This window comes from Grus americana, chromosome 1, assembly GCF_028858705.1.
Source record: "Grus americana isolate bGruAme1 chromosome 1, bGruAme1.mat, whole genome shotgun sequence".
NCBI classification, from domain to species: domain Eukaryota; kingdom Metazoa; phylum Chordata; class Aves; order Gruiformes; family Gruidae; genus Grus; species Grus americana.
In genome coordinates this window covers 13946942-13970258 of record NC_072852.1, presented here as the reverse complement: position 1 = coordinate 13970258, position 23317 = coordinate 13946942, and the positions used below count along the sequence as shown (strand labels likewise).

Genomic DNA, 23317 nt, shown 5'->3' with positions numbered 1-23317 from the left:
ATCAAATGGAATCCTAAAAAAAATGTAATGCCAGAAGACACCTTAAGAAATCTTCTAATCCAAAATTTACACTTAAGTAGGTTCTATGCAGGTATTTGTTCTTTAAAACTTTCATTGATGGAGATAGCTCTTTGGATATCCTTTTCCAGCATTTCATAATTACTAGAGGTGTGGTGGTTTTTTTAAAATTTTCCTAAATCCCAGTTTAAATTTCCTTTGTAGTGAATAATGCAGCTTTCTTCTTGCCTTTCATGCAATGAGAGCAATCAGTTTCTACCCACTTTTTAATAAGCATGTACATCTCTTTCATCTCCTAAGCAGGCCTAAGTACTTCAGATTTTGTTCATGCTTCATCTTTTTCTTGAAGTTCTTTAAGTTGTTTTACCCTAGGCTCTTTTCAGATTGGATCTGTCAGATTGGTTTGCTAGTCCAGCATGCTCACTCGCTCCCTCTCTCTCTCTGCCTTGGACCTAAGGTCAAGAGAAAGGAAGGGGTAAAAATTTGTAGTGAAGAGGAGAAATAGGACTGCCTGTTTCATTCCTGCTGTCAGATCATACTGAACATAGCATGAAGCTGCACAGTCAATCTCTCTCTAATCTCTTGTGCATTCAAGTGAAGTATACAGGAAGGAGAGAGAGATTTCACTTTCAGTCCAGTGCCAGTGTATGGTGAGCTCACAGCTTCCAGTATTGTAACAGAAAAAACCCCTTTCTTCTCAGTCTAAGGCAGCTGCAAAAGTCCAGGACGGCTCAAGTCTCCAGGAGAGTTGGCATCTCACCTTACAGAAATCCTCCTGTCTACTGAAGTACGGAAACTGCGCTTTGGGGAGTACTCTGTTTTCCAGCTACTCCCATACTTTTTCTATAGATTTTCAGTTGTGGTAGAATTTTTATATGTCAACAAGAAGCATATGCTTAGTACAAGATATCTTTACCTCCCACCCTTCCCCAAATAAAATAAAACTAAATGGTATAACATTCTAAAATGTATTCTACATTTCTGCTTTGTTTTCCTTATTTTTAATAATGACTAGAACTTATTTTTCTAGAGTTATTCTAGAAAATGATCAGATCATTTGGCTGCTGTTTTTTTTTTTTTTTCCTCCAAAAAATCTTTCCAAAGATTTCTGCATGTCAAATTTAAGGACAACTTGTTTGACTCTGATAACAATGTAAACCATTAATGGGAAATATAGGGTAACCTTAGTATTAAAAGTTGTTCCCAACTCAGGAAAAAATGTGCAGTGGAAAACCCAAGTAAGCAATTTGCATAAGATTTCATAGCGAGATTTTTCAGTCATTTTGTCAATTTTTAAAAGGGAACTATGACTCATTTATTCTTACCATAATTTTGAACGGCTTCTATTTGTGCTTTATGGGTCAATTTGGCTTTTTATCACTTATTCACATTTCTTCTCTTCCACTGCCATGTTTGTTTTCCTTTGTTGAACTTTATACATAATTCAGAGATAAATATATGACTTCAGTCACCATAGAGGTTGTTGCATTGCCACTGGCTTCAGCTTCTTGGAATAGCTTTCGGAATTTTTCTGCAGAAGCAGAATTGTATCATATTGTCCCTGGTTTACTGGCTAGTCATTTATGCCTGCATAAGGGCAAATACTTATCAGAAGGGGACACCTTTAAGATTTATTTGAGAACAGATATATCCCCTCTGGCAGTAAACCTTCCAGTCAAGCCAGTCTTGTTTTTCTCATGTAAATAGCAGATAGTCAAACATATAAATAGCAAGAAGTCAAACATGCACACTCTCTCTCCTTCATTGTAATAACACGTAGTAACATTGTTTAGCCTTGTGGGTTAGGTAAAAATATTAAAAACTGGACAGAGTTTTGAACAAAAGCCACTCAGTCCATCATGACTTGATTGTTTTCACCAGGAGTTTTTATTTATTACCAAGTTGACATCAGCCTAATTCAGTACTTCCACTGCTGTTGGTTAGAGGACTGTCATACATTCATAAAATGAACTTTCCACTTCTTTTAGCCTTTGTTGTTATGTCTTTGAAATAAAGACCTTTGCACTAACACTTCTAATTGAATTTCTTGACTCATGAATCTTTCCTCTTATCCTGTTTTCTTCTACACCATTAGAAATAAATCGATCTGCAACATGTTAATAAGTTTCATGGAAAATGACATAGTCTAGTACCTGTGTGATGAAATAAATATATTACTTGGATAAATGCTACATTAAGATGCAATAAATTACGCTGTTTTCAGTTTTAATTCAGTGCATTATAGACCACGTATATATAATTTGATTCTTAAAAGGCAGCAAAAAATGTATTGAATTTTGTCATGTACGTTGTCTAAATTTCAAGAGCTATTAATTTTAGAAAATGAGTATTTTACTAGTAGCTCTCTTCAGCAAAATGGTCTGAATTTATACTCATCCTTTGCATGCAATCTTTCATGATTTTTTTGCAACAGCTGATCATTTTACCTCTCCCTTTATCCTTATATCTTCCTTGTAACAATGCTACTATTATGGCTAAAGCAGCACAGGACATGCTGAAATTGCCATTTGAATAGAAAAAGCAACAGAACATGACATGAAACTGGATTAAATTTATTTATTTTTATAAATTTTGTTTATTTATAAATTAGGTACAAGCTCCTTTCTACGGAAAAAAAAAAGGAGAAATCAAATGGATGGAAGGGTAGCTTCTCCCAGTTTGAGGTCTTTTCAGTTAGTGTTATATTAGCAATTCTTGTTGGGCTTTACTCAAGAGTGATGTCTGAGCTTTTCTGTGCTGTGCTTTTTCTTTCTCTTCCTTTTGTTGGTATGTTCTTGAGTTAGAAAGATAGTTGTTAGTTCACTCAAATGTACACATCTGTTTTTAAAACAATATCAGAAAAAGGATTCTGCAACATTTATCTTGCATGTCTTTGTAGTGGGTGCTGCTAGGAAGCTATTCATAGTGCACTCGTGAATGACAAGTGCTTTACTATTTACCAGATCAGTGAACGGGTGCCTTGCTTGGAAGGTACGGCAATAATCCCTTTCTGCTAATGAGCATTGTCTGTTTATGTGCTAAATTTAAACATGCAGGAGAATAAACTCTTTTGGGAGATTTCTCTCATTGGTCTAATGCAGATTCTTGCACTCTATATCCTGTACAGATAAAATGCTCTGTGCCCCCATCTGATACCAGCACCGAGTCTTTCAGTTGTGCTGGGGTTTTTTTATGGAAATTGTCACTATCATGCTACATTTCTTTTTGCTGGTGTCCAAACATCCTATTGCCACCATCCATCAGGAAGCAGAAAGAACCTTGCATGAATATTTTTCATGAGTATTTTGAAACTTGGAGTCTTTCTCAGATTAATGAACTTCTTGCCCCTGGCTGCCAAAAGTGGTGAACTGCTAATAAAGACGTTAACCGAAATACTGGTTCTACTGGAAACACAGAGCAAAATCTCCATGTTTACCAGAAAATGAACAGTATAGAGACAGAGACTTCTCAAGCAAATTTTGCCTCTGCTGATCTGATGCTGATTCATATGGGTCGGCTAGCTGGAAGAGCTTTAAAGTCATGGAATGATGCATATGTTCAGAGTTTCAGTGTGGCTTAAGGGGGGACAGGTACTTTTCATTTTTCTTTCTCATCTGGGCTGCAGGAAAGAAGAGAAAGTCACACAGAGGTTGGCTACAGCTTTCAAATATAAATACTGAGAATCAGTATTTCACATATTTCTTCAATGGAATTCTGACATCTAACAATACCACTCTAGAAAATACAGCCTTTTCCAATTTCTTTTGCTAGCAAGCTGCTTTTTAATTCTCTCCTAACTTAGGTTAAATGGTAGGTGTAAACAACTTTTCTTTAAAAAAAAAAAAAAAATAGTTGATACAACTTTAAATGAAAAATTTCCTAGAAAAGCTAGCTTGGTAGACGAAGATAGAAATTCTTTATGTGGTTTTTTTATATGAGCACCAATTTATTTTCTGTTCACCTACACTTACTGTAGTGTGCTCTTGACTCTTGTAAAGTATGATCATCAGTATATTTTTGCATGGTAACCATAGCAATGGATAATTTGTTTCAGTACTCTCCAAACTCGTACGTGTTCTGTCAGAGATGTAAAAATCTTAACACAGCTGTTGAATGCAAACAACATTTTCAAACTTAAGCTGATCCTGGCACACTCCACATTACATGCTTCAAAGGCTCCTGGCACAACAAAAAAGCTGTATAAATATGTTGGCACAGGCAGCAAAGACAGATGTTACCTCCACCTCCACAGATAGGAATCTGACTGTTAATTAAATAAACCTTTTTTAACTTTGTTGATATGGTCACTTGGGGAGTCAGCTAGGGATGATAATCTGTCTGTAAACCAGAGTCTGGGGTTTTTTGCAACAGCTTTCAGCAAGCAAGCAATAGTTTACATAGTGAATGTTAAACTGATCAGTGGTTGCGATAGGCAAGTTGATTGTTCCAATTGTGGTAAAGCCTATAAAAAGCTGCAGAAGAGTGGTGTGAATTTACAGACGCCTTTAAACAGCAGGAATGGGAACAGAGCCAGCGTAATATGTTCTTTCTATTGAGAGATTCTTTTTATTGTTAACAGGTGACATTGTGAGGAAACAAGGCCAGGAACCTGTTGCATGTCTTCAGATTATCACAAAGGAGTGGTATTTCTGTTCATTTCTGAAAAGCATGTTTGAAAGCATTTATGATGTGTTGTTTCTTCTATGCTGTTACAAAGTCAAGTACAGATTTCATGCCACATAGAGGAACCACAGTTCCCTAAAGCTGTGAGACTAGGAGAAGGAATAACCTTTAAATCCAGCATCTTGCATTTTGGCCTTTTCTCAGCAATTTCTGAGACTTGTGAGACTTAAGAAGACAAGCATATTGCTGTCTTATGTTCCAAAGCTATTTCCCTCTTCCCCTTTTCTCACTCAAAATATGTATTTGAGACCTTATATTCCAAAACAGGGCAAACTTCTACCAAAATTGTGAGTCTACTTGGCCTTGGCTTATGATGTTTATGTCAGCACAACCACGTGGAGAGGAAGCCAGAGCAATGTTAACCAAACATACAGTCATTAAAAATGTCCAGCGGTGAGAATCTTCTGTTACATTGATTAGGTTACTTCTGATGTTAAAAAAGTGATTTCTAGCTTACTTATTCAAAACCAGCTGTGTCCAAATACAGACAGGCTTAATGAACAGAGGCTTAACGATTTGCATGAGAAAGAATCCTTATCTTTGGGTTTAACATACAGAGGTTGACGTGCAGATGTAAGCAGAGGGGCTTTTGTACTCTGTCCGAAGAAAGAAATGAGAATTCCTGTTTCTCAAAGTGAATCCTACTTCTCCATAAAAATCATCGACTCCGTGTAATTGCTTAAAAATAAGTGTGTAAAACATACTTATTCTTTTCTATTGTGTAATTCTGTCGGTGTACTTTTTCAGTTCAATGTAATATAAATTAGACTTACATTTTGTCTTGCATATATGAACATAATCAGGTAATTTGGGATATTTTTTCCAACTGTTATTTTCCAGAGTCTTCTTTTAGTGAGATCAGAAAAATTTTATGAACAAGGACTTAAAAAATACTATTGATTCATACCCTGTTCTCATGACTTGTGTGAGGGTTGGATTTGACACATCATCTTAAAACATTGTTTTCTGTTTCTGGTTACCACTGAGGGTGATAGCCAAATTCACTTCTGGCAGAAGTATTATAACTCCATAAAAATTTAATTAAAGCTGTGAATGAAAGAAATCAGTTTAATAAGTGGAATGTTTGCATTTAGCATGGCCTGTGGATTGCTCAGCCATTTTTCTTTGAAACTTAGGTCAATGTCTTCAGGCCCATATATACTATATTATTTTTCTCTTATCTCCTGAAAAAAAAAAAGAACACAGAACACATTTCTAAAAATATGTTTTAAATCTTTTTCTTGGTTGGACAGTATTAGTTCTTATCTCATCATTTTTCTCTATGAAAACTTAGTCACATCCTTCCTGTTTTGATTTTTCTCTGACATGTAAGTCGTAGAGGCTAAGTAAATTTGGCACTTTTTTCTTCTCTTTGATTTTGGTTTAAGTTATAAATATGGTGTTCTAGGTATGGATTGAGAACCATCAGAAGTTCGTTTGAAAATAATCACATAAATGCAAGTTTATTTTCCACCGAATTGTCAAATTACCTGTTGTTTCCAACTCACTCTGAGTTTGACTGCAGTGTTTCCCAAAAAACACCATTAAGGAAACAGATATTTGCATAAAAAAGGGAAGAAAAAAAATTTAAAAATCACTACTTTCAAACCTTCTTTTCATTTTTTCACTTTTTTTTTTTTTTTTTTTTGGGGGGGGGTATTTGGTTGTGGGGTTTTTTTAAGCAATGCTTAGAAAGCCAAGACATTACAGTCTGCTTGGCTGATAACATTGAACAGATGGGTTTGTGCCTTTATTTTTTTGGAAACAACCCATAGGAACTTTGCTAGCAAACCCGCTGTTAGTAATCTTCTTTACTAAAATTCAGAATTTAAATATTAGCAGGATCAAAACGACAAGTGTTTTCATATGATAATCAGTGTTATATAGATGTTTTCTATAAATTCAAAGACATGTTTTGAATTATTAAGCCTTGAGCAGAGACCAAGTGCTTTTGCTTGTATAAAAATTGTCTGCTTTAATTTGGGATATTATTTCTGTTCTATTATATATATTATTATATGCTATTTAGATTGGATATTAGGAAAAAAATTCTTCACCGAAAGGGTTATTGAGCATTGGAACAGGCTGCCCAAGGAAGTGGTTGAGTCACCATCCCTGGAGGTATTTAAAAAATGTGTAGATGTGGCACTTAAGGACATGGTTTAGGGGTGGACTTGGCAGTGCTAGGTTAACAGTTGGACTCTAAGATCTTAAAGGTCTTTTCCAACCTAAATAATTCTATGATTCTGTTCACATGCTTTGATGAAACTTGCATGTGATCTGAAAGGTTGCGTGTAATACAAAACCCAGATGAGTTTGCTTCTCCTCTTTCATGTTAAAGGTACAGGTTGTGTAAACTCTTGATTGGGCAATTACTTTTTTCTCTTCCAAAATATGAATAGTTTCAAAAAGATGTCTGAGATATCAGCCTTTGGTATTATCTGGCAACTGAAATGTCATAAAATGGATCTCTTAAGAATTATCGTTACTAGCAATTACTCTCCTGGCACGTCACGTAGTCAGTCATCTTTGTTGGTTGTCTAAAGTTATCTGTGTTTTCTTATTCCTTCAATTTTTACAGGAAATCAATAAAACAATTTATAAGATTTTTTTTATAGTCCCCATAAATACCTATGACAGTAGTATGGCTTTAACAATGTGACTTGATTTTATTACACCAAGGAAAAACAAAAATAATGCTTGCAACAAGTAGATGGAGTTACATTTTCTAAAACTAGTACACATTGGTGGAGATTCAGTTACAACAGTTCCAGGCAGGTAATAGTCAGATTTGTGTAACAGCATTACACTTACTTTTTTTTTTTTTTTTTTTAAGACAGACAAGGCTTTTGTAGGTGATATTAGTCACATTTGGTTATTCTGCTAAAATTTCTGTGTTTTATGAAGTTTCCTTTAAACAGGGTAAAAAAAGGACAGTTTCTCTTCTAACAACTTAGCAGGAAAAAGACATTTTCAAGTAGAAGCTCGTAGATACTGTAAGTCATACTTAGATAGTTACCATATAAGGAATAGGAGAAAATTGTGCATTTCATGCAAAATGATTAAATACAATCATATGCAATTAGATATTTGCTCTTCTAACCAATACTTCATAAGTTGCTTTTTTTTTTGTTTAGACAATTCTTTTTTATCCCAAAATAAATATTCTATAACTTCAAAACATGTTCTCAAGCAAAGATTATACATCTTGCAATTAAAATTTTCCATTACTTTTGAAAATTGAAATATAATAAAACAAATTACACTTCACACTGAGATCCTTCAAAGTATTTACTTCCTTAAAATATATATATTAATATTTTATGATTTAGCAATTGCCACTATTGCTCATTTGCATAACTTGTAGCCATGATAGTTCTTGTTATAATCTTAAAAAACAGTAAAGTATTAGGTCAGATGTATACTTTTATTTTTTGGTATACTTTTTTTTTTTATGTCTCTTTTAACCAAAAAGGCTATACCAGCAAAGACTACGCTTTAACTGGTAAAGAAGTACAGTCTTAGTATAGTTTATCTGCATCTCAAGATTGGCATAAGCAATATAGCAAAACAGCCTCTTGCTGAGAGAAATCACATCTCCACTCAGAATGTTAGTCACTGTAATTATAGAGACGCGTCCTTTCTAGAGTTGGCAATAGATAGGTGTAGTCAAATTTATGCTCACTATCTACAACATGAGTTTTCATAACAGTATCTTTAATTTGCACTTCCCAAAATATTAAAAAATTTGATTGTTTCATTTGTTATTTTTAGAAGAAAGAAGTCTTTAACATACTGTCTGTTCTGTTTATAATTGCCAGTGGGTTGTTCATGTTTCTGTGCCTACAAAAGGGGTACTCAGAAAATGGAGAGAACACAATCTTTTTGTACCTTACAAAATATTTATAATCTTTCTCATCATTTAAAGTCTACTGGTACCTGGAGTGAAAAGTACTGAAATGAGAGCTTGAGTCTCTACGAGAGTCATCTTGTAACATTTGGCTTACCTAAAAGACTCAGCGGAAAGCAAAATGGTGCTGGATACTGGTTTTGTATGTATGTAGAGGCATTAATGCAAAGACATGGATTCTTCTTGATGTGTCTTCTTCTGACCTGTCTACCTGCCTATACAAATGTATAATAAGCTACATAATGGCTCCTTTCTCCCACAAACAACAAACAGGACCTTGAGCTTGAACAGAGGAACCAAAATGAGCAAGAATATTGTCTTTCATTATGTGCTCTCTACATTATTTCCACTGCTTTTATTCAATTCTTTGACCAACTTCTTTGAATAATCTTTGATAAAGGCAATAAGATTTGAGGAATCACCTTCATTTTCTAAGTTTTCTTCAAGGGTTTTTTTGCATGTCTTTGGGCAAACCATGTGGCCCTCTGTTTTCTAGTCCTTTAAAAATAATAATTTGTAGTACTTCTCTTAATTTATATTGATATTGCCATGGTATACCTTTGAAGTTGTGAAGGACAGATGATGGAAAAAGTCTGGCTGTTTCAGAGAGACTAATTTTCATTCTAAGTGTTGACAAATTCATATGTTATCAGTTATACCTCGGGTTAAAATGTAGGTGTTCATTCAGATACAATTTGTGGAAGACCATTTAAAAGTTTTAAATCATAAAATCTGGTATATCACAGTCAGTAAAAGCACCAAAAGCAATGTTTAGAATATTTACATAATGATCCCAAGACTTAACCTGTGCTAAGTTTTAGCAATAACTATTCAGAAACATTCATGCTGTTTTTAATACATTATATGGGTCAAACTATTTCTAAAAATGTATGTGCAATTATGTTGTTTTGTCTAGAACTATTTTATGCCAAATATAACTGAATACTTGAATTCTGAGTATAATACTGAGTAAGTATGGTTTTGAGTGCAATCCAATGCAAACTAGTTAAGAGAAAGGCGTGGAATTACTGCACAAAACTTTTGGGTCTGATCATGATTTTTGCTGACTTAAAGGCTTGCCTATATCCATTGGGAATATCATCAGAAATACCATGCCAGGTACCCCAGAAAATGCCATTGCGAACACCTTTGTATTTCTTGTGGTAGTACTTGCCATTGAGGTTGGCAGACAAGCATGCATCAAACCACCAGCCAGAGCTGTAGTACGCTCCACAGTTTCCTGAGGGATACCTATCGTTGTCCTTGTCCGGAGTTGTAAAGAACTTTTGATCGTGGTTGTAATGCTTGCTGTAGTGAAGGGCATCTCCTGCTGTGCCGCTATAGCCATGAACACTGAGACGGTACTTTAGATATTCGTTGGCCACATAGAAGTGTTCGTATTTTGCGTACTCTCTGATACCATTGAAATCTTCGAGTTCAATTCTCAGTTGCATTTCCTGGCTCTTTGTCAGGAGGTGAATTTTGTCATTCCCCAGCCAAAACTCCCTGCTGAGGTTTCCAAAGCCATTTTTGTAGTCGTTCCAGGTTCTGTTGAAGTTAGTGCTGCCATCCTGACGCCGTTGCAGCACTGTCCAGCCACCTCCATGTGTTTGCATGTCACAGTAAACTTCGAAGCTGTCGTTTCTGGGGTCAGGGCTAATCCTGTAGATTCCGTTAATCCTTCTGCCGGCTGTGTAATGGTCAGCACAGTCTCTCTGCATTATCTGTATAACTGATGGAAGAACAGATAGTGTTAGAATAAACATAATTTCAATTTAAAAACAAACAAAAGTTTTACCACAGAACTTGAATTGGAGAGATTTCTACATAGGACATAGTGTTACAGCAATTTCAGTTGCTAGAGAGAAACAGTTTTTTTCTATCAGGTTTACTCTATAATAGATGCCACCTAGGATGTCTGCATCAGATAGCTGTCCAAAAAAAAACCCATTTAAATGACTTTTTGTATCAAACCTGCCTAATACGGAGGCATTTTGATTGTCTGCTTTCCCTCGTCTCCTTTTCTCTACTCTTCTCTTTATCCTTTCATTACCTCCTGTAAATTCAGCCTGATTTCTTCAGTCCATGTTTCTAATGCTTCGTGGTTACACACTTGCTGCTTTTTGTATTTAAATGTATACCATCATGCCCTGTCTATAATTTAAATCTTCATCTGGCAGTATGTCAGAGAAAAAGCTTTGTCCATATGGGAATGACTTTAACCTGGCTATTGTTCAGTTGACATCATTTGATACAGAACATAACATCCTTAGGAATGTTTTATGTGTTAATGTTGACTGTACTTTAGGAAGCAGGAAAAGAAGTAATATGATTGTCTCATCTATTGTATTAATACTGTGATTCCTAGAAAGATGAAGCTAGAAAAGTGACAGTGCTTTCCTGTGTATGTGGCATTGCTGGCTTTACAGTAAGGAAAACTTTTATCATCTACCATTAACCCAGCTTTTTCCCACTGATGGGTGATGTATTTTATTCAGAAGAAGAATACCCAAGGTTTTTCCTGCAGAGTGAAAATCCATTTTTGATCCTCAATGTCATCCAGAAATGACACTGTGTTCAACGGCATGGTATTATAATCCCATGTTCTTATGTAAGTGATACAGAGAGTTCTCAGAATTTCTGACTTAAGAGTCAAAATCATAATGTTCATTCCTATTGCAGATTTGAATTTATGGGCATGTTCATTTGCAGGCTGGAATTGCATATTTTTCCTAGAAAAGTTAAACAATTAAGCTACTCCTTGAAAGGGAGGAGTGTTCTCAGGCTGCGGCAGAGAGTAAGGCTCAGGACTCCTTGTTTGCCAGTACAGAAAACTGAACGTCTATGAAAGCAAGAAGTATAGGAATCAAAGGATTAAACCCCAAATCTAAATCCACAATAGATTCTCATTTGTTTCACTAGACTTTGTGTCAGATCTTTGGTGGACGAAGTTTCAGAACAGATATTGATAGAGAATATACATTTCAGATAAAATGCTTTTATAATCCAATTCAACTCCTATTTAAATAAAGGTTTTATTACTTTCAGTAGTTTTAGTATTACTTTCAGTGGATGCAGAATAGCTCCTGTATAGGAAAAAGTTGCAGCTGTTTATCCTTGCTAGTTTTCATAATGCATATATTGCTGCTACAAACACTTTTAGCATCAGTTACCGTGGAATATAAGGATTATCTACATGATCATGTGCTATGAACAGTACCAAAAATTTCAGTAAGTGTGAGAAATATCTAAAATTAGTTTAGTCTGTTATGAAGTACTGTACTTGAATTTGATTCATTGTCCATTAACAATATACCAAAATTCACTTATTCTTTTTGTGAATGTTTTATATCTGAATTAATTGATTTACACTGATTTGTATCTGATTAAAGCTGATTTTCGATATAGTAAAAGTATTACCTTTATTATTATTATTCATTTGCTCTTTTCATACTTTCAAGAATTTCAGCTGTACATACATTGTACCATCTGCAGATCCTTCAATTTTCAATATGGGTAGACAGAAGAACAGTTTTATTTTCGACTTGAATGCTAAGCAACAGAGGCTTAAAAACTGTAAGGCAGCCTGATCTTTCCCTGTTCTATCTCTGGAAAGCCTTGTCTTCATACGTATGATATCTAAGTGGTAGAATACACTAGTAAATATTTCTTGTTTTCAAAGATTCTTATATGTGATATAAAAACTTTTTAAAAACCCTCACAGTCAACATTTGAAAGAGGTTATTAGTTCTATTCCTTGATTTTAATTAGGACAATTAAAAAGTAAAAGAAAAAGGTGTTTGCCAGTGATAACACCTGTTTTCTGGTTTATATAGCTTATATATTAGATTCATGCTAAGGGGTTAGTATTAAAATGATGGTACATATGTTACCCACTTGAGAAGTACTGTTAATAGGCTTTTTTAGCCAAGCCTTTCAGATATTTGCTATGATGATAGAAAAATTATTTTATCATCTATCTGTTAAAAACTAAACATTTTACTAGATCCACTTGCTGTTTAATAATGCCTTGCAGACCTTTTCAGAGTAGTTGCAGTTTCACGTTGAAAAAAACCATGCAGTTTTCTAAGGCACACCTAGAGAAAATTTACTCCTTCTCATCCAAGGAGAAAATGTGTGTAGTTCACTGATGTTTAATATCCTTAATCAAGGGTAGTACGATGTAAAATAATTTTTCATCTTTACTAATAAAATTGGGGAAAAAAAAAAAGTCCTTTGAAAATCCACGTTTAAAATCCCTTAATAAAGTCCCATTCTAGGAGGAACTGAACACCTGCAGCTCTCAGTAACCCTCTAGTGGCAGCTGAAATGTTTTACAGGAGTACAAATAAACACTGAAAAAGCAAATACTTAACTTGTGAAGTTAATAACAGCTATTTGATTAAAATATATTTAAAATTTTTTACCTAATATTTGTAAAATGCACAGAAAGCTTATACAGGTAGTAGAGAATTAACAGGTTACATACCAGGTTTTGGTTGCATTGCTGGACATTTAGAAGAACATTTGTTATCAAGGCTGTTCACAACAAAAGTCAAATTAGCAACTTTGCTGTCAACATAATGTTCTACATTGTTCATATTTATGAGGCTCATCTTCTCTAAACGACCCTGCAGTGTCTGAATCTGGCTCTTTGCATTTTTTAAGCTGGTTGCCATTCTGTTAACTTTGCTTTGCAGTTCCTTTACTCTGTTATCTTGGATTTTGCTGTTTTCTGCTGGAGTTTCTGCATTAGGCAGCAGAAATTCATTACTATTGTCTCTTTCTTGGTTGTCATCTGCCTGCAGCTTGCAATCTTGGCAGCATTTCTTCAGCTTGTTTACTGCTTCTTTAAGGGTCTGTACTTCTTTGAGAGTCTTCTCAAGCAGTCTGAATTCTTTAGGTAACTGGATGGTCATCGGAGGCAGATTTATCTGATAAGGACACTCCCCTCCATCACATTTCTGATTAGTTTTGAGCTTTATAGGACAAGTCTCAGTAACTTTTCTTTCTTTAGCATCCTCTTCATCTTCTAAAACAACTGCAAAGACATTTGTTAAAGCAAGGAGAGCTGTCTTCAGCAAGACTAAGTAAAGAAGCAGCTTCATCTTCGCAGAGAAACTAGCAGTATGAGGAAGTATGCAAAAGTGGAACAACTTTATAAGGGCAGCTTGAAGCCTGTGAGTTATCAGACTGCCTACAGTGTTCTCAGAAATGGGTGGGAGTGCTTGCATCACGAGTGATTAATAGCAGAGCAAAGTAGGTAGTGCTTGCAAGAGTAGCATGTTTCAGTGAGTATTCCTGACTCAAAACTAGTGTATGTAAGCAAAATGATGAAATGCATGTGTGCTGATCTCTTCTACAGTTTCATTTCATTCCTTGTTGTACATGGATTTTCTTTTTTGAGGAAAAAAAAAAAGAAATCACTTAATTCTGTGTTATAATAGTCTCCTAACATCTGTTTCTTAACATTTGAGTGTTCTAAAACTGCTTTTCAAAACTAGACTGTAGTTTTATCACAGCAGGTGGAAGAGCTGAAAAACAGTCCCTTTCCCAGTTTGAGGTTTATCACAGCAATAGTCTCACTGGTACTGAGTCCCCTTCTTCCTAAAACATTTTTAACTGAATAGGTGTACTAATGAAAATTATTTAAATCCCAAAGCATGTTTTGGTTCCAGACATTTTTCAGGATAAAGTCACAACTGAGAAGGACGAGCAGCATTTTCCTCTTCCTGTATTGCTAGCACTGCTTAGAATAGTTATCTGGAATATCCATGATTTGTATGTGACATCACAGTTGAAATTCACTGTTACCTGATTCTGAGTACTTCTTATGGAACCTTTCTAAGTGAAAGAAAGGGAACTTAAGAGAGACCTCCCTTTTGATGCGTGGGATCCTAGCTGTTGGAGTGATTGTCCAGAAAACCCAAAGCAAATCCTGGTGTTCTGAATAATGTCCCCAATTCTAAATCTAAAGCAAGGCAGGGAGCTTGGGAAGGAGCTCCCACGGGCCCATCAGTTTGGGGTGTTCCTTTCTGTATTCATTTTTCGGTTCCTGCTTTTCTTTTTATTGTGCCTTATATAAGCTTTAAGAGTTAATGATATACTTTGCATGGCTAATCACACCTTCAGGTCCAGGTGACAGTTGCCACGTCACCACTTCCTCGTTTTTCTTCTACAGCCACCTTTGCCATTCTCACATGGTGCCTATGCAGTTTTAATGATCTATATAATTTTCCTTGTGCCCCAAAGCAAGGCTACATGGACATGTCTTTGTGCATTCATAGCTCAGTCAACAGCCAAATAACTTTCATCAGTAAAGGATTTTTACCCCAGTTCTTCTTTAATTAGTCCAATCTGAACAATTTATTTCCCTAAACCCTATTTGAAATTACTCAAAATACTGCTTAAACATTAAACAGACATTAGTCACACACATACTCTGTAAGTTCATGATCTCTGGAACGTTACTAGCTTTTATAGAGACCGCAGGCTTATATTGATAGTACAGGAGGGAGGCTTGGTAAAAAAACCCTACTTGTCTAACCTGCAACAACAATTCCTTCAGATTCCTGCACAGCATAATGGTCTGGGCACTTTCTTGGGAAATGGGGTTTGAATCTACCTTTCCCATATTCTAAATGAACATCCCAGAACCTGCCATAGTGCTTTTAGTTACATGGCAAAACTGTGTGTCTCTCCCTTTCAGACCATGAAAGTTCCACAGCGATGAGGTAAAAGACCTCTCCCTGGGTTGAAACTTGGGTATAAGACATTGACATCACTTTGGTTTTGTTAAAAATGCATCAAAAGTGAAATGTTTGTAACAGTAGATGAAATGTATTTATTTCATTTATGAGTAAAATTTCATTTTTTTTTTATTTGATTGATAGGATCCTAAGTATTTTTTTCTATCAGTCTAAAATAAGATATTTATAGAGCCTTGTTCTCCTGTATGGCTGCAACTGTCAAATTGAGGAAAGCTATACTGGCCTCTTTTGAGGGGCTTTAGACATATAACAGAGTTCCTAAATCCCTGTTATTTGGGAAGCCACCTTCCTCACACACTGTTGTTTGTTACAATGAACTGTGCTACCTGCTGTCTGACTTTGGATTGGACAAATTATTCTGTGTCTGTAAAATTAATAATAATAATCCTTGGTAGACCACATCTTATGAATTGCCTTGAAATTTTTAAATGCATAACAATTTAAATATTGTTATCATTTATGACTGTTGTGCTGCATTGAAAGCCTAAAATGTCATTAGAACTGAGTGACTTCAAGAAGGGCAGAAATTTCTAGTAATGCTGAATGTCAAAGAAAAGAAAGTTCAGATAGTAACGTGAGGTATCTGAGCTTTTCAGACATCTTTGTCCTGAGGCAAAGTTCCTTGATCTCTCATATATCTTCATTTTGGGATATTTACTTACTCCTTTGGATGAGATTTCTGTAATCTTGATATGCTCTGCTATCCTCCTTATTTTATCAGTCTGATGTTCTGCTGCTAAGCCACTAGCAGTCTGTTTGGAGCCTGAAAGATCCATTTCTCCATAAAATATCTGTATGCTTTTCCTCCTGGGGAAGTCTTGTAATTGAGGACTGGTCTTTCTTCCTGTTCTGTCAGGGAATGTCCGTTTCCCAAGAGTTTGTCAGGTCCTTCAGGAACTCAAAGTAGTATGCCACAGCCTTTTTCATGTTTCGTGCCTCTTACCTTCCTTGGGATAAATGAAGCAAACTTTCAAAACTGAGTTTTTCACAAGTCTTTGCCCTTAGAAGGGGCACTGAGCAATCTTACACTGTAAGGTGCTGATGCAGCTTAACTAATGGCAGAAATATTGGACCAGATCAAAATTGAGAACTGCAGTTTATTTATAACCAAAGTTTCTTCCCAGATGGAGCTTTTCTAGATCCCTAGAGTGTTCTGTATAATAGTTAAAACTTTAAAGTAATTAAGCAATCATAAAACCCCAAAGCCAATTTTTCAGCTGTGAAAGGATCTAACTCAATAACAGCTAATGACCACAAGTGAGAATTTTCTGCCAAGGTCTTTTGTTTAGTTAAAGGTCATTTTCTTGTAGCTTTGCATCTCTTTTAGTCTTCTTTTTAGGAATTTATTTTTCCTTCTGTGGACTGAAGAGATACCTTAATCTTACTGACATATCCTCCAAAGATAAAAAACTGAGAGCTCATGATATTCTTAAATTCTACTGCAGATTTTAGTTCTGTTCCCAGAACTACCCAGTGGTTGCAAGGTTAAAGAAGTAATATATTTTGGTTTAACAGACTTGGCTTAGGACTGTTTATTCAGAGTTTATCAAAAGCAGCATGTGAGCAGCATGAACCATTTCCCATCCATCCGGAGGGACCTTGATAGGCTTGAGAGCTGGGCCTCTGTGAACCTCATGAAGTTCAGCAAGGCCAAGTAAAAGGTCCTGCACATGGGTCAGGGCAATCCCAAGCACAACTACAGGCTGAGTGGGGAATAAATTGAGAGCAGCGCTGAGGAGAAGGACTTGGGGGTGTTGGTTGATGAAAAGCTCAACATGAGCCGGCAGTGTGCGCTTGCAGCCCAGGACACGGTTGGCTTTCTGGGCTGCATCAAAACCAGCATGACCAGCAGGTTGAGGGAGAGGATTCTGCCCCTCTACTCCACTCTTGTGAGACCCCACCTGGAGTACTGCGTCCAGCTCTGGGGTTCCCAGTACAGGAGAGACATGGAGCTGTTGGAGCGAGTCCAGAGGAGGGCCACAAAGCTGATCAGAGGGCTGGAGCACCTCTCCTGTGAGGACAGGCTGAGAGAGTTGGGGTTGTTTTCTTTTTTAATTCAGTAATGCTTCATGCAAGCAGTCTTTACATTGTCAACTGGATCATGGGACTACCTGTTCAACTTCCTCATGTCCACATGTGCATCAGAGCACAAAAAGGAAGGCAGTCCTATTCCATTTTATTTTAATTATATAAAAACTGTATGGATACTCAGTATCCTCCTTTCAAGATTCATGGCCCAATAGGTGATAGCAGGAAAGCTATCTTCTTTCGCGCAATGCCTATCTTACCAGTCTCTTCTCCCCGCTTTTACTGAGCCATGCAAGTTGCAGTATTTTCTCCCCCACTGTATCATCTTGATGGTGGCTAATTTTGATATTTTCCATGTATGGACTGCTTTTTCCCATGAACTGGGGGACAAAACTACTGTTATGAACTATGCCTTGGGAAAGAATTCATGATATTATTTTTCCTAGTTGTTGTTTATTAGTTTTAGAAGGCTTTTCAGCAGTTTATTTTTCATTAAAGGATGCCTGGCTGATCTATCTCTAATTAAAAAAGTAAAATTGTAGAAATTCTGTGTAAGGCAATACAGTGGTATATCTACCATAAGTAGGTATATTAATGTTTTTCATGTATGTCTTTACCCCCACTCTCGGTTTTGTCTTGTTTATGTAGCATCATCTGCATATAGCTTTTTTAATGTGAAATACTTTGTAGTAGAGTATGAGCCTTTCAGTAGTATATTGTTATAAAGGACTCCATGTCAAAATAAAGTGAGTAGATATTAATAATCACTCCGGATCATTTTTTTAGTGTTTGACTTTTGTCTTCTGAGATACTGGTTTGTTGTATGTGGAACCAATGCAACCAAGTCACTTTCCTTTAGACAACGAAGTTCAAGGAACCATAAAACTTATGCCCTCATTTTGTGAAATAATGATATGCTATATTTTAAAAGTGCGTGCTCTCTTCTTTTTAATTAAATTTATGGTTTTCTTGGAATAGGAAAGAGGGAGAAATAATTTGTGAAGCACTTTGTGAAATACAAAAAATCACTTTGCTAAATTTTTTATTTCAGCTCCCAAACAGAAATGGCTTAGGTGAATTTTTTTTCCTGTAAAAAAGGGAAAGCAGATTTACATATATTACGTATAATATGTACATACATCTGATATTATACATATGTACTTGTTACTTTGTTATAATTTTGCTCATCACAAACATGAGGAGAGAATAGAAGGGAAGTTTGAAATATTTGTGTGCATTTGTGCCTCTAATAGCCTCATGGGTTCAGGTATGGATGTTTATCACCTAAATTAAATGTTGAGAGAACTCGGTGACAAATCTTTTTCTAGTTGAAAGGCTAATAAATACACTTTTCCTGGGGAATTTCCATACTTATCCTACAAAATCAACTGCCTTTCAATGTGTTTGTATGTAGTTACAGATGAGAAGGATTCCACCTTATTTTTTAACTCTAATGACAGCATTGATTTAAAAATCATAGTGCATTTTTCTTTATCTTCTACCATCATAACCTTTCTCTGGAATAATGACTGATTACTTAAACAAGGCATATCTTTTCCGAAATATCTGTGGTGTAGCTATTCCTGTCTGTACTTTAAATTTTTCCCAATCTACAAAAGGGAATACAAAATTGCATTGAAATACTGATAACTACGATTTATGGTGTAAGTAAATATTTACAGTCTTAAATTACTGATTTTTATCTTCTTGTCTTAAAATACTTTGAAATATGTACTCAAGCCTGAAATATTGTTGAGTAGAGAAATTCTAGATAAGTTTAGAAGTGTTAGTCTTCTATAACTGAATATTTGAGGCATATTGAAAAATGAGTGATGTAGGTGACTGAATAAAAAGTGTAATGATGATATTTACTGGACATATATAAATTGTGATGTAACACTTTACATGAAAACCAGAGTTTAGGTCATCTAAACATCTGGTGTGTAGTCTGAGCAAGTCATCTTTGACTCCCTTTGTTGTCAAAGGCAAGTAAGAGCCTCATTGAGGATGTTTCTTATTTCTTATAAATGCTGGAAAGCAGTCTGAAATAATTTGATGAGTTAAATTTTATTATTAAAAAGAATCAGAGCGTTAAATACACTGGCTTAACTATTACCCTCTATTCTGGCATCTCTTTTTGCCTTCCTTATGCTTCCTAAAGTCTAAAGGCAATCCATTTCAGTCTTTAACTGCATGGTTTGGAAAAAATATGCAAGTGAGACAAAGTAAGGAAGTCAATGTTTAGAATCAGTATACTTCAGTATCTTCTTTTGGGTAACAACTAGAGCGAGCTGTTGGTACATCAGCAGAATATCCCTGCTTTGAGCAGCAGGTTGGATTAAATGGCATCTAGAGGTTCCTCCTTCCAGCCTTAATTTTTCTGACTACTGTCTTGCATTACATGGAGTTTATTTTTTGCTTCACTGTATGTTGTAATAAAAAAAAAAGCATTCTGGAAAATGAAGTGTGTATTTTAAACCCTGTAACAAAAGTGGTGAGGATGGTAAAAACTGTCCTGTGTATTGTTTAGGAAATCAGATGAAATTGTCACAGAAATCGTTACAACCCTTACATTCTCTGGCATCAGAACTGGTAGTTTCTAGAGCATTTTTCTTGTGGTTTGTTTGGGTTTTGTTGGGGGTTTTTTGTTTGGTTTTGGGTTGGTTGTTTTTTGGTTTGGTTTGGGTTTTGTTTTTTTTTTTTTTGATAAATCTATTGCCACAGAGGTTACAAATAATGCCTATACAGACTTTTAATTTTTTTTTTTTCCTTCATTTCTGGATGACCCATCTTGAAGTAGCCAGGATATGGTCTTCAGAAGTAATGAGAAGTCATAGACATTCTCAGAAATTGAGGACAATATAAAGTATTATATTTGGCCATTTAGAAGTCAAGTTAGTATGCTGCATTTTTCTTCAGTTTATTGTTAACATATCACTATCAGTTCTAGTTGATGGCAAGGGTGATGTGGAGGACCTGGAGCAGATGCTCCTTGTTTTCAATTTCTATGTAGACAGTTCTGCACAGTCCTAGCACAAGTGCAAGCTCAGTTATGAACTTGCTCTGAGCAATGGGCTGAACTTGAGGAGAAAGCTTCATTTCCTCTAGTGCATTATCAGGAGTCCAAGCTTTTGTCTAGATAATTTGGAGACATCAGGCACAGGCAAGCCAAACACCAGCAGATATCCCTAGCTCACCTCTTCTAAAGGATGAAATAGATTCTGTGGAGACTGATAGCCAGCAACATGGATAGAAATGCAAGAGTCATAGCATGGGTTCAGCATGCTTTACCTGTTGCACCCCTGCAATGTAGAAATAACCCCTGAAAGGTCAACGGGAGTCAGTGTTGCCTTCTTGCCAGACTAAGAAACACTTGAGCTGTGTTCTAAGTGTCCAAACACTGTGGACTCAATGCCGGTTTTGACAGAGGGTACAAAAGCTTTCTGTTCAAAGAGCAGCACTTATGCTTTTTCTTCCCTGAATGTTTAAACATTTGAATATTATCCAAAAGAGGTAAGAAAAGCTCTTCAAATAAACAACATGGAGAGAAAATTCCTCACATAGCAGACTGTCAAGAAGAGCCATTTGCCAAGTGGCTAATACTATACTGAAATCCTGAATATATACAAAATAAGTTAATCCCCTGAAATTCTTCTGTTGTCTGTTATAATGAGGCAAAAGACTTGTTTGAGGAGACCTTTCAGATGTTTGAAATAAACAAAATTAATATAAAATGTTGGATTGATTCTATGTGTTAAAATAACAGTAAATGTATTCACAATGTCTTGTTATAATTACAAAGCCTAGAACTTAGAATGAAGAGGTGGAAAGTGTTATTATTCCATTCAATCTTCGAATACATTTCAGTTATTTTGCAATATCTGCAAACATAATTAGAAACACATGCTAGCTCCATCATTTCTCCAAAATGCGTAGACTAGGGACTGTTGAAATTTCTTTCCTAGGAAGCTGTCAAATGTTTCACTTTCATAATGATTATGAGTAATTGATGTTAATCAGTATTTTCTTGGTGGTGGCTATATTTATCTTCCATGTGTTTCTTAATGGTTTTTATCAAAATAGTGTGAGGAGTTAGACCAACATTCAGATTGCATCATCTTTTTAAGTTTAAAATTTGTCTTAGTTTTATTCATTTATGGAGAGTCCCAAAAGAAGCTTAAAAAGCGGGGAACGTCAAAGTTCTTAGAGTTCTTATATATATCACGTTTGAGTTACAGAAAACTTGTTTTGAAAAGCCAAATGTTTTGTTCCTTTGTGTATTGCTTTCAGTTCACTGTCGGAAAGGATTGAATATAATCTGTTAAAATGGAGAATGTAAAACCTTTGATGTAGTTAGGGTCAGATTTGCTCACATGAAAGTTTGCCTCATTTATCAGGTGGGTCCTCTCCCTTCTATAGTTTTAACTCCCATTCATATTCTGACATCTTCTCTTTCTTACCAACATATCTATATCCACCTTCCAGCCTCAGAGAAATTACTGTGGTCCCACATCCAGGGGCTAGTGGACCTGAAGTCAAGCTGGAAGGATATACAAGAGCTCTCTCAGATTGTGTGTAACTTCAGATTGAGCTCATTTTTCCCTGGAATTTTCTTCAAGACATTTTGAAGAGAGCTCTGATGATGAGCTGTTAGTAGGAAGCAAATAGCAAATACGAACTCATTTCTCGTACGGATATAGAGTAAAGTTATGCAGGTGTACAGAACAACTGTCGGAGCATAGGTATTCTTCTGTTTTTCTCATTGATTCCTGTATTTAAAATGTTCCTGCCCCGAGCCAGAAAATCCACCTTTTCCTGCTAGAAAAATATGAAGGATATGCCCTTCCTTTTCCTCTTTTCAGAAAAATCCTCCTCCACAGTCTCCATCATAGGACAGGATTACCCAGTACTATTTTTCATGGGACTTTTCACTGACTGAAGGAAACAAATTTGGCTTGGAATTTGGCTTTGGTTTTGTTTTGTTACGTTTTGTTTTTCTGGTAGAATAGCCAAGCTTCAGATAGCGAGGTAACATGAAAAAATGTAACAAAGATAGAAAATTACACTCATGTTAATCAGTTAAAGATAAGTGTAAAGCAAAAAAATGGTAACTTAATAGGATGAAATAAACAGAACAGAAAATTTAAATTAAAAGAGAAAGATACAAGTAAATCCAGTAATAAGAGACATACTTCCATACTTTTTATGTAATTACATTTATGGGAGTATGGGGAAAAAGAAAGCCAAGCAACCCAAAAAGAAAGCCAAAGTTGCCAAGCAACCATCCATTAGCAGCCAAATCTTTATCCAACTTTCCAATAATTCTTCATTTAGATAAGGAAAATTTATTTTAGTTTATCCAGATGATCTATCAATTTTGAGTGTGTTTAAAAATGTATTGGGTCCTAGTTCATGGTATAACGAGAAAGAAAAAATGAGAAAAGCAAAATTACAGTTAAGTACAGCTGACATGGAAAGGGACTGGAAGGCTCAACAGTTTTAGGAATATTTCCTTTTTACCCAGCTGTATTCCAAACTCCAGATTTGAGATAGCCAGTATAACAAAATGATCTCGGTTGTTTCCAGGGCATTATGGTTAACACAGGACTGAAAAAAAGATGTCTTCAGTTGCTAATGACAAGCTCTTTTTTTTCCTCACTACTCCATCTTCTCACTTGTTCTTTTCAGTGTAGCAACATAATTAGTTGAACTAAGAATAACCACCATTTTACTTACCCCAGCAATGTGAGAGCTTACAAGCAATAAAATGAACTGTGAGTGCATCCTGGACGAAAGTGGGAGTGAAATATAACTTCTTTTTTAAACTTTTTTAAAGTAGTCTTGTACACAGCTTTTTTATAGAAACGTGGCTAATACAGATCCAGCAGATCAGAAGAAAATTATCACA

General features: G+C 35.6%; 2 protein-coding genes across 6 annotated transcripts in view; one reads left to right on the top strand and one right to left on the bottom strand.

Moving 5' to 3' along the window:
• Positions 1-23317, top strand: part of CCDC146 (coiled-coil domain containing 146) — an 84073-nt gene that overhangs the window by 12030 nt on the left and 48726 nt on the right. The window contains exon 1 of one of the 5 annotated variants that reach the window (XM_054817517.1): positions 10709-11222. The exons of the other annotated variants lie outside the window; for them this stretch is intronic. The gene's annotated coding sequence lies outside the window, so the exon portion shown is untranslated. Of the gene's footprint in view, positions 1-10708; positions 11223-23317 lie in introns of those variants that run through there. 5 annotated transcript variants of the gene reach the window in all.
• Positions 7347-13845, bottom strand: FGL2 (fibrinogen like 2). Its single transcript, XM_054817570.1, has 2 exons — positions 13101-13845; positions 7347-10343 (listed from the first exon to the last, which is right to left on the bottom strand). The coding sequence occupies exons 1-2, from the start codon at positions 13843-13845 to the stop codon at positions 9637-9639; spliced, it is 1452 nt and encodes a 483-aa protein (XP_054673545.1). The 3' UTR covers positions 7347-9636.

What these genes read in the sequence shown, in the direction of transcription:
- FGL2 (XM_054817570.1), bottom strand. Translation starts at nt 13,845, where the DNA reads ATGCAAGCACTCCCACCCATTTCTGAGAACACTGTAGGCAGTCTGATA. An exon ending in AGCAATGCAACCAAAACCTG is followed by an intron (nt 10,344 to 13,100) that starts GTATGTAACCTG and finishes TTCTTCCATCAG; the next exon opens with TTATACAGATAATGCAGAGA.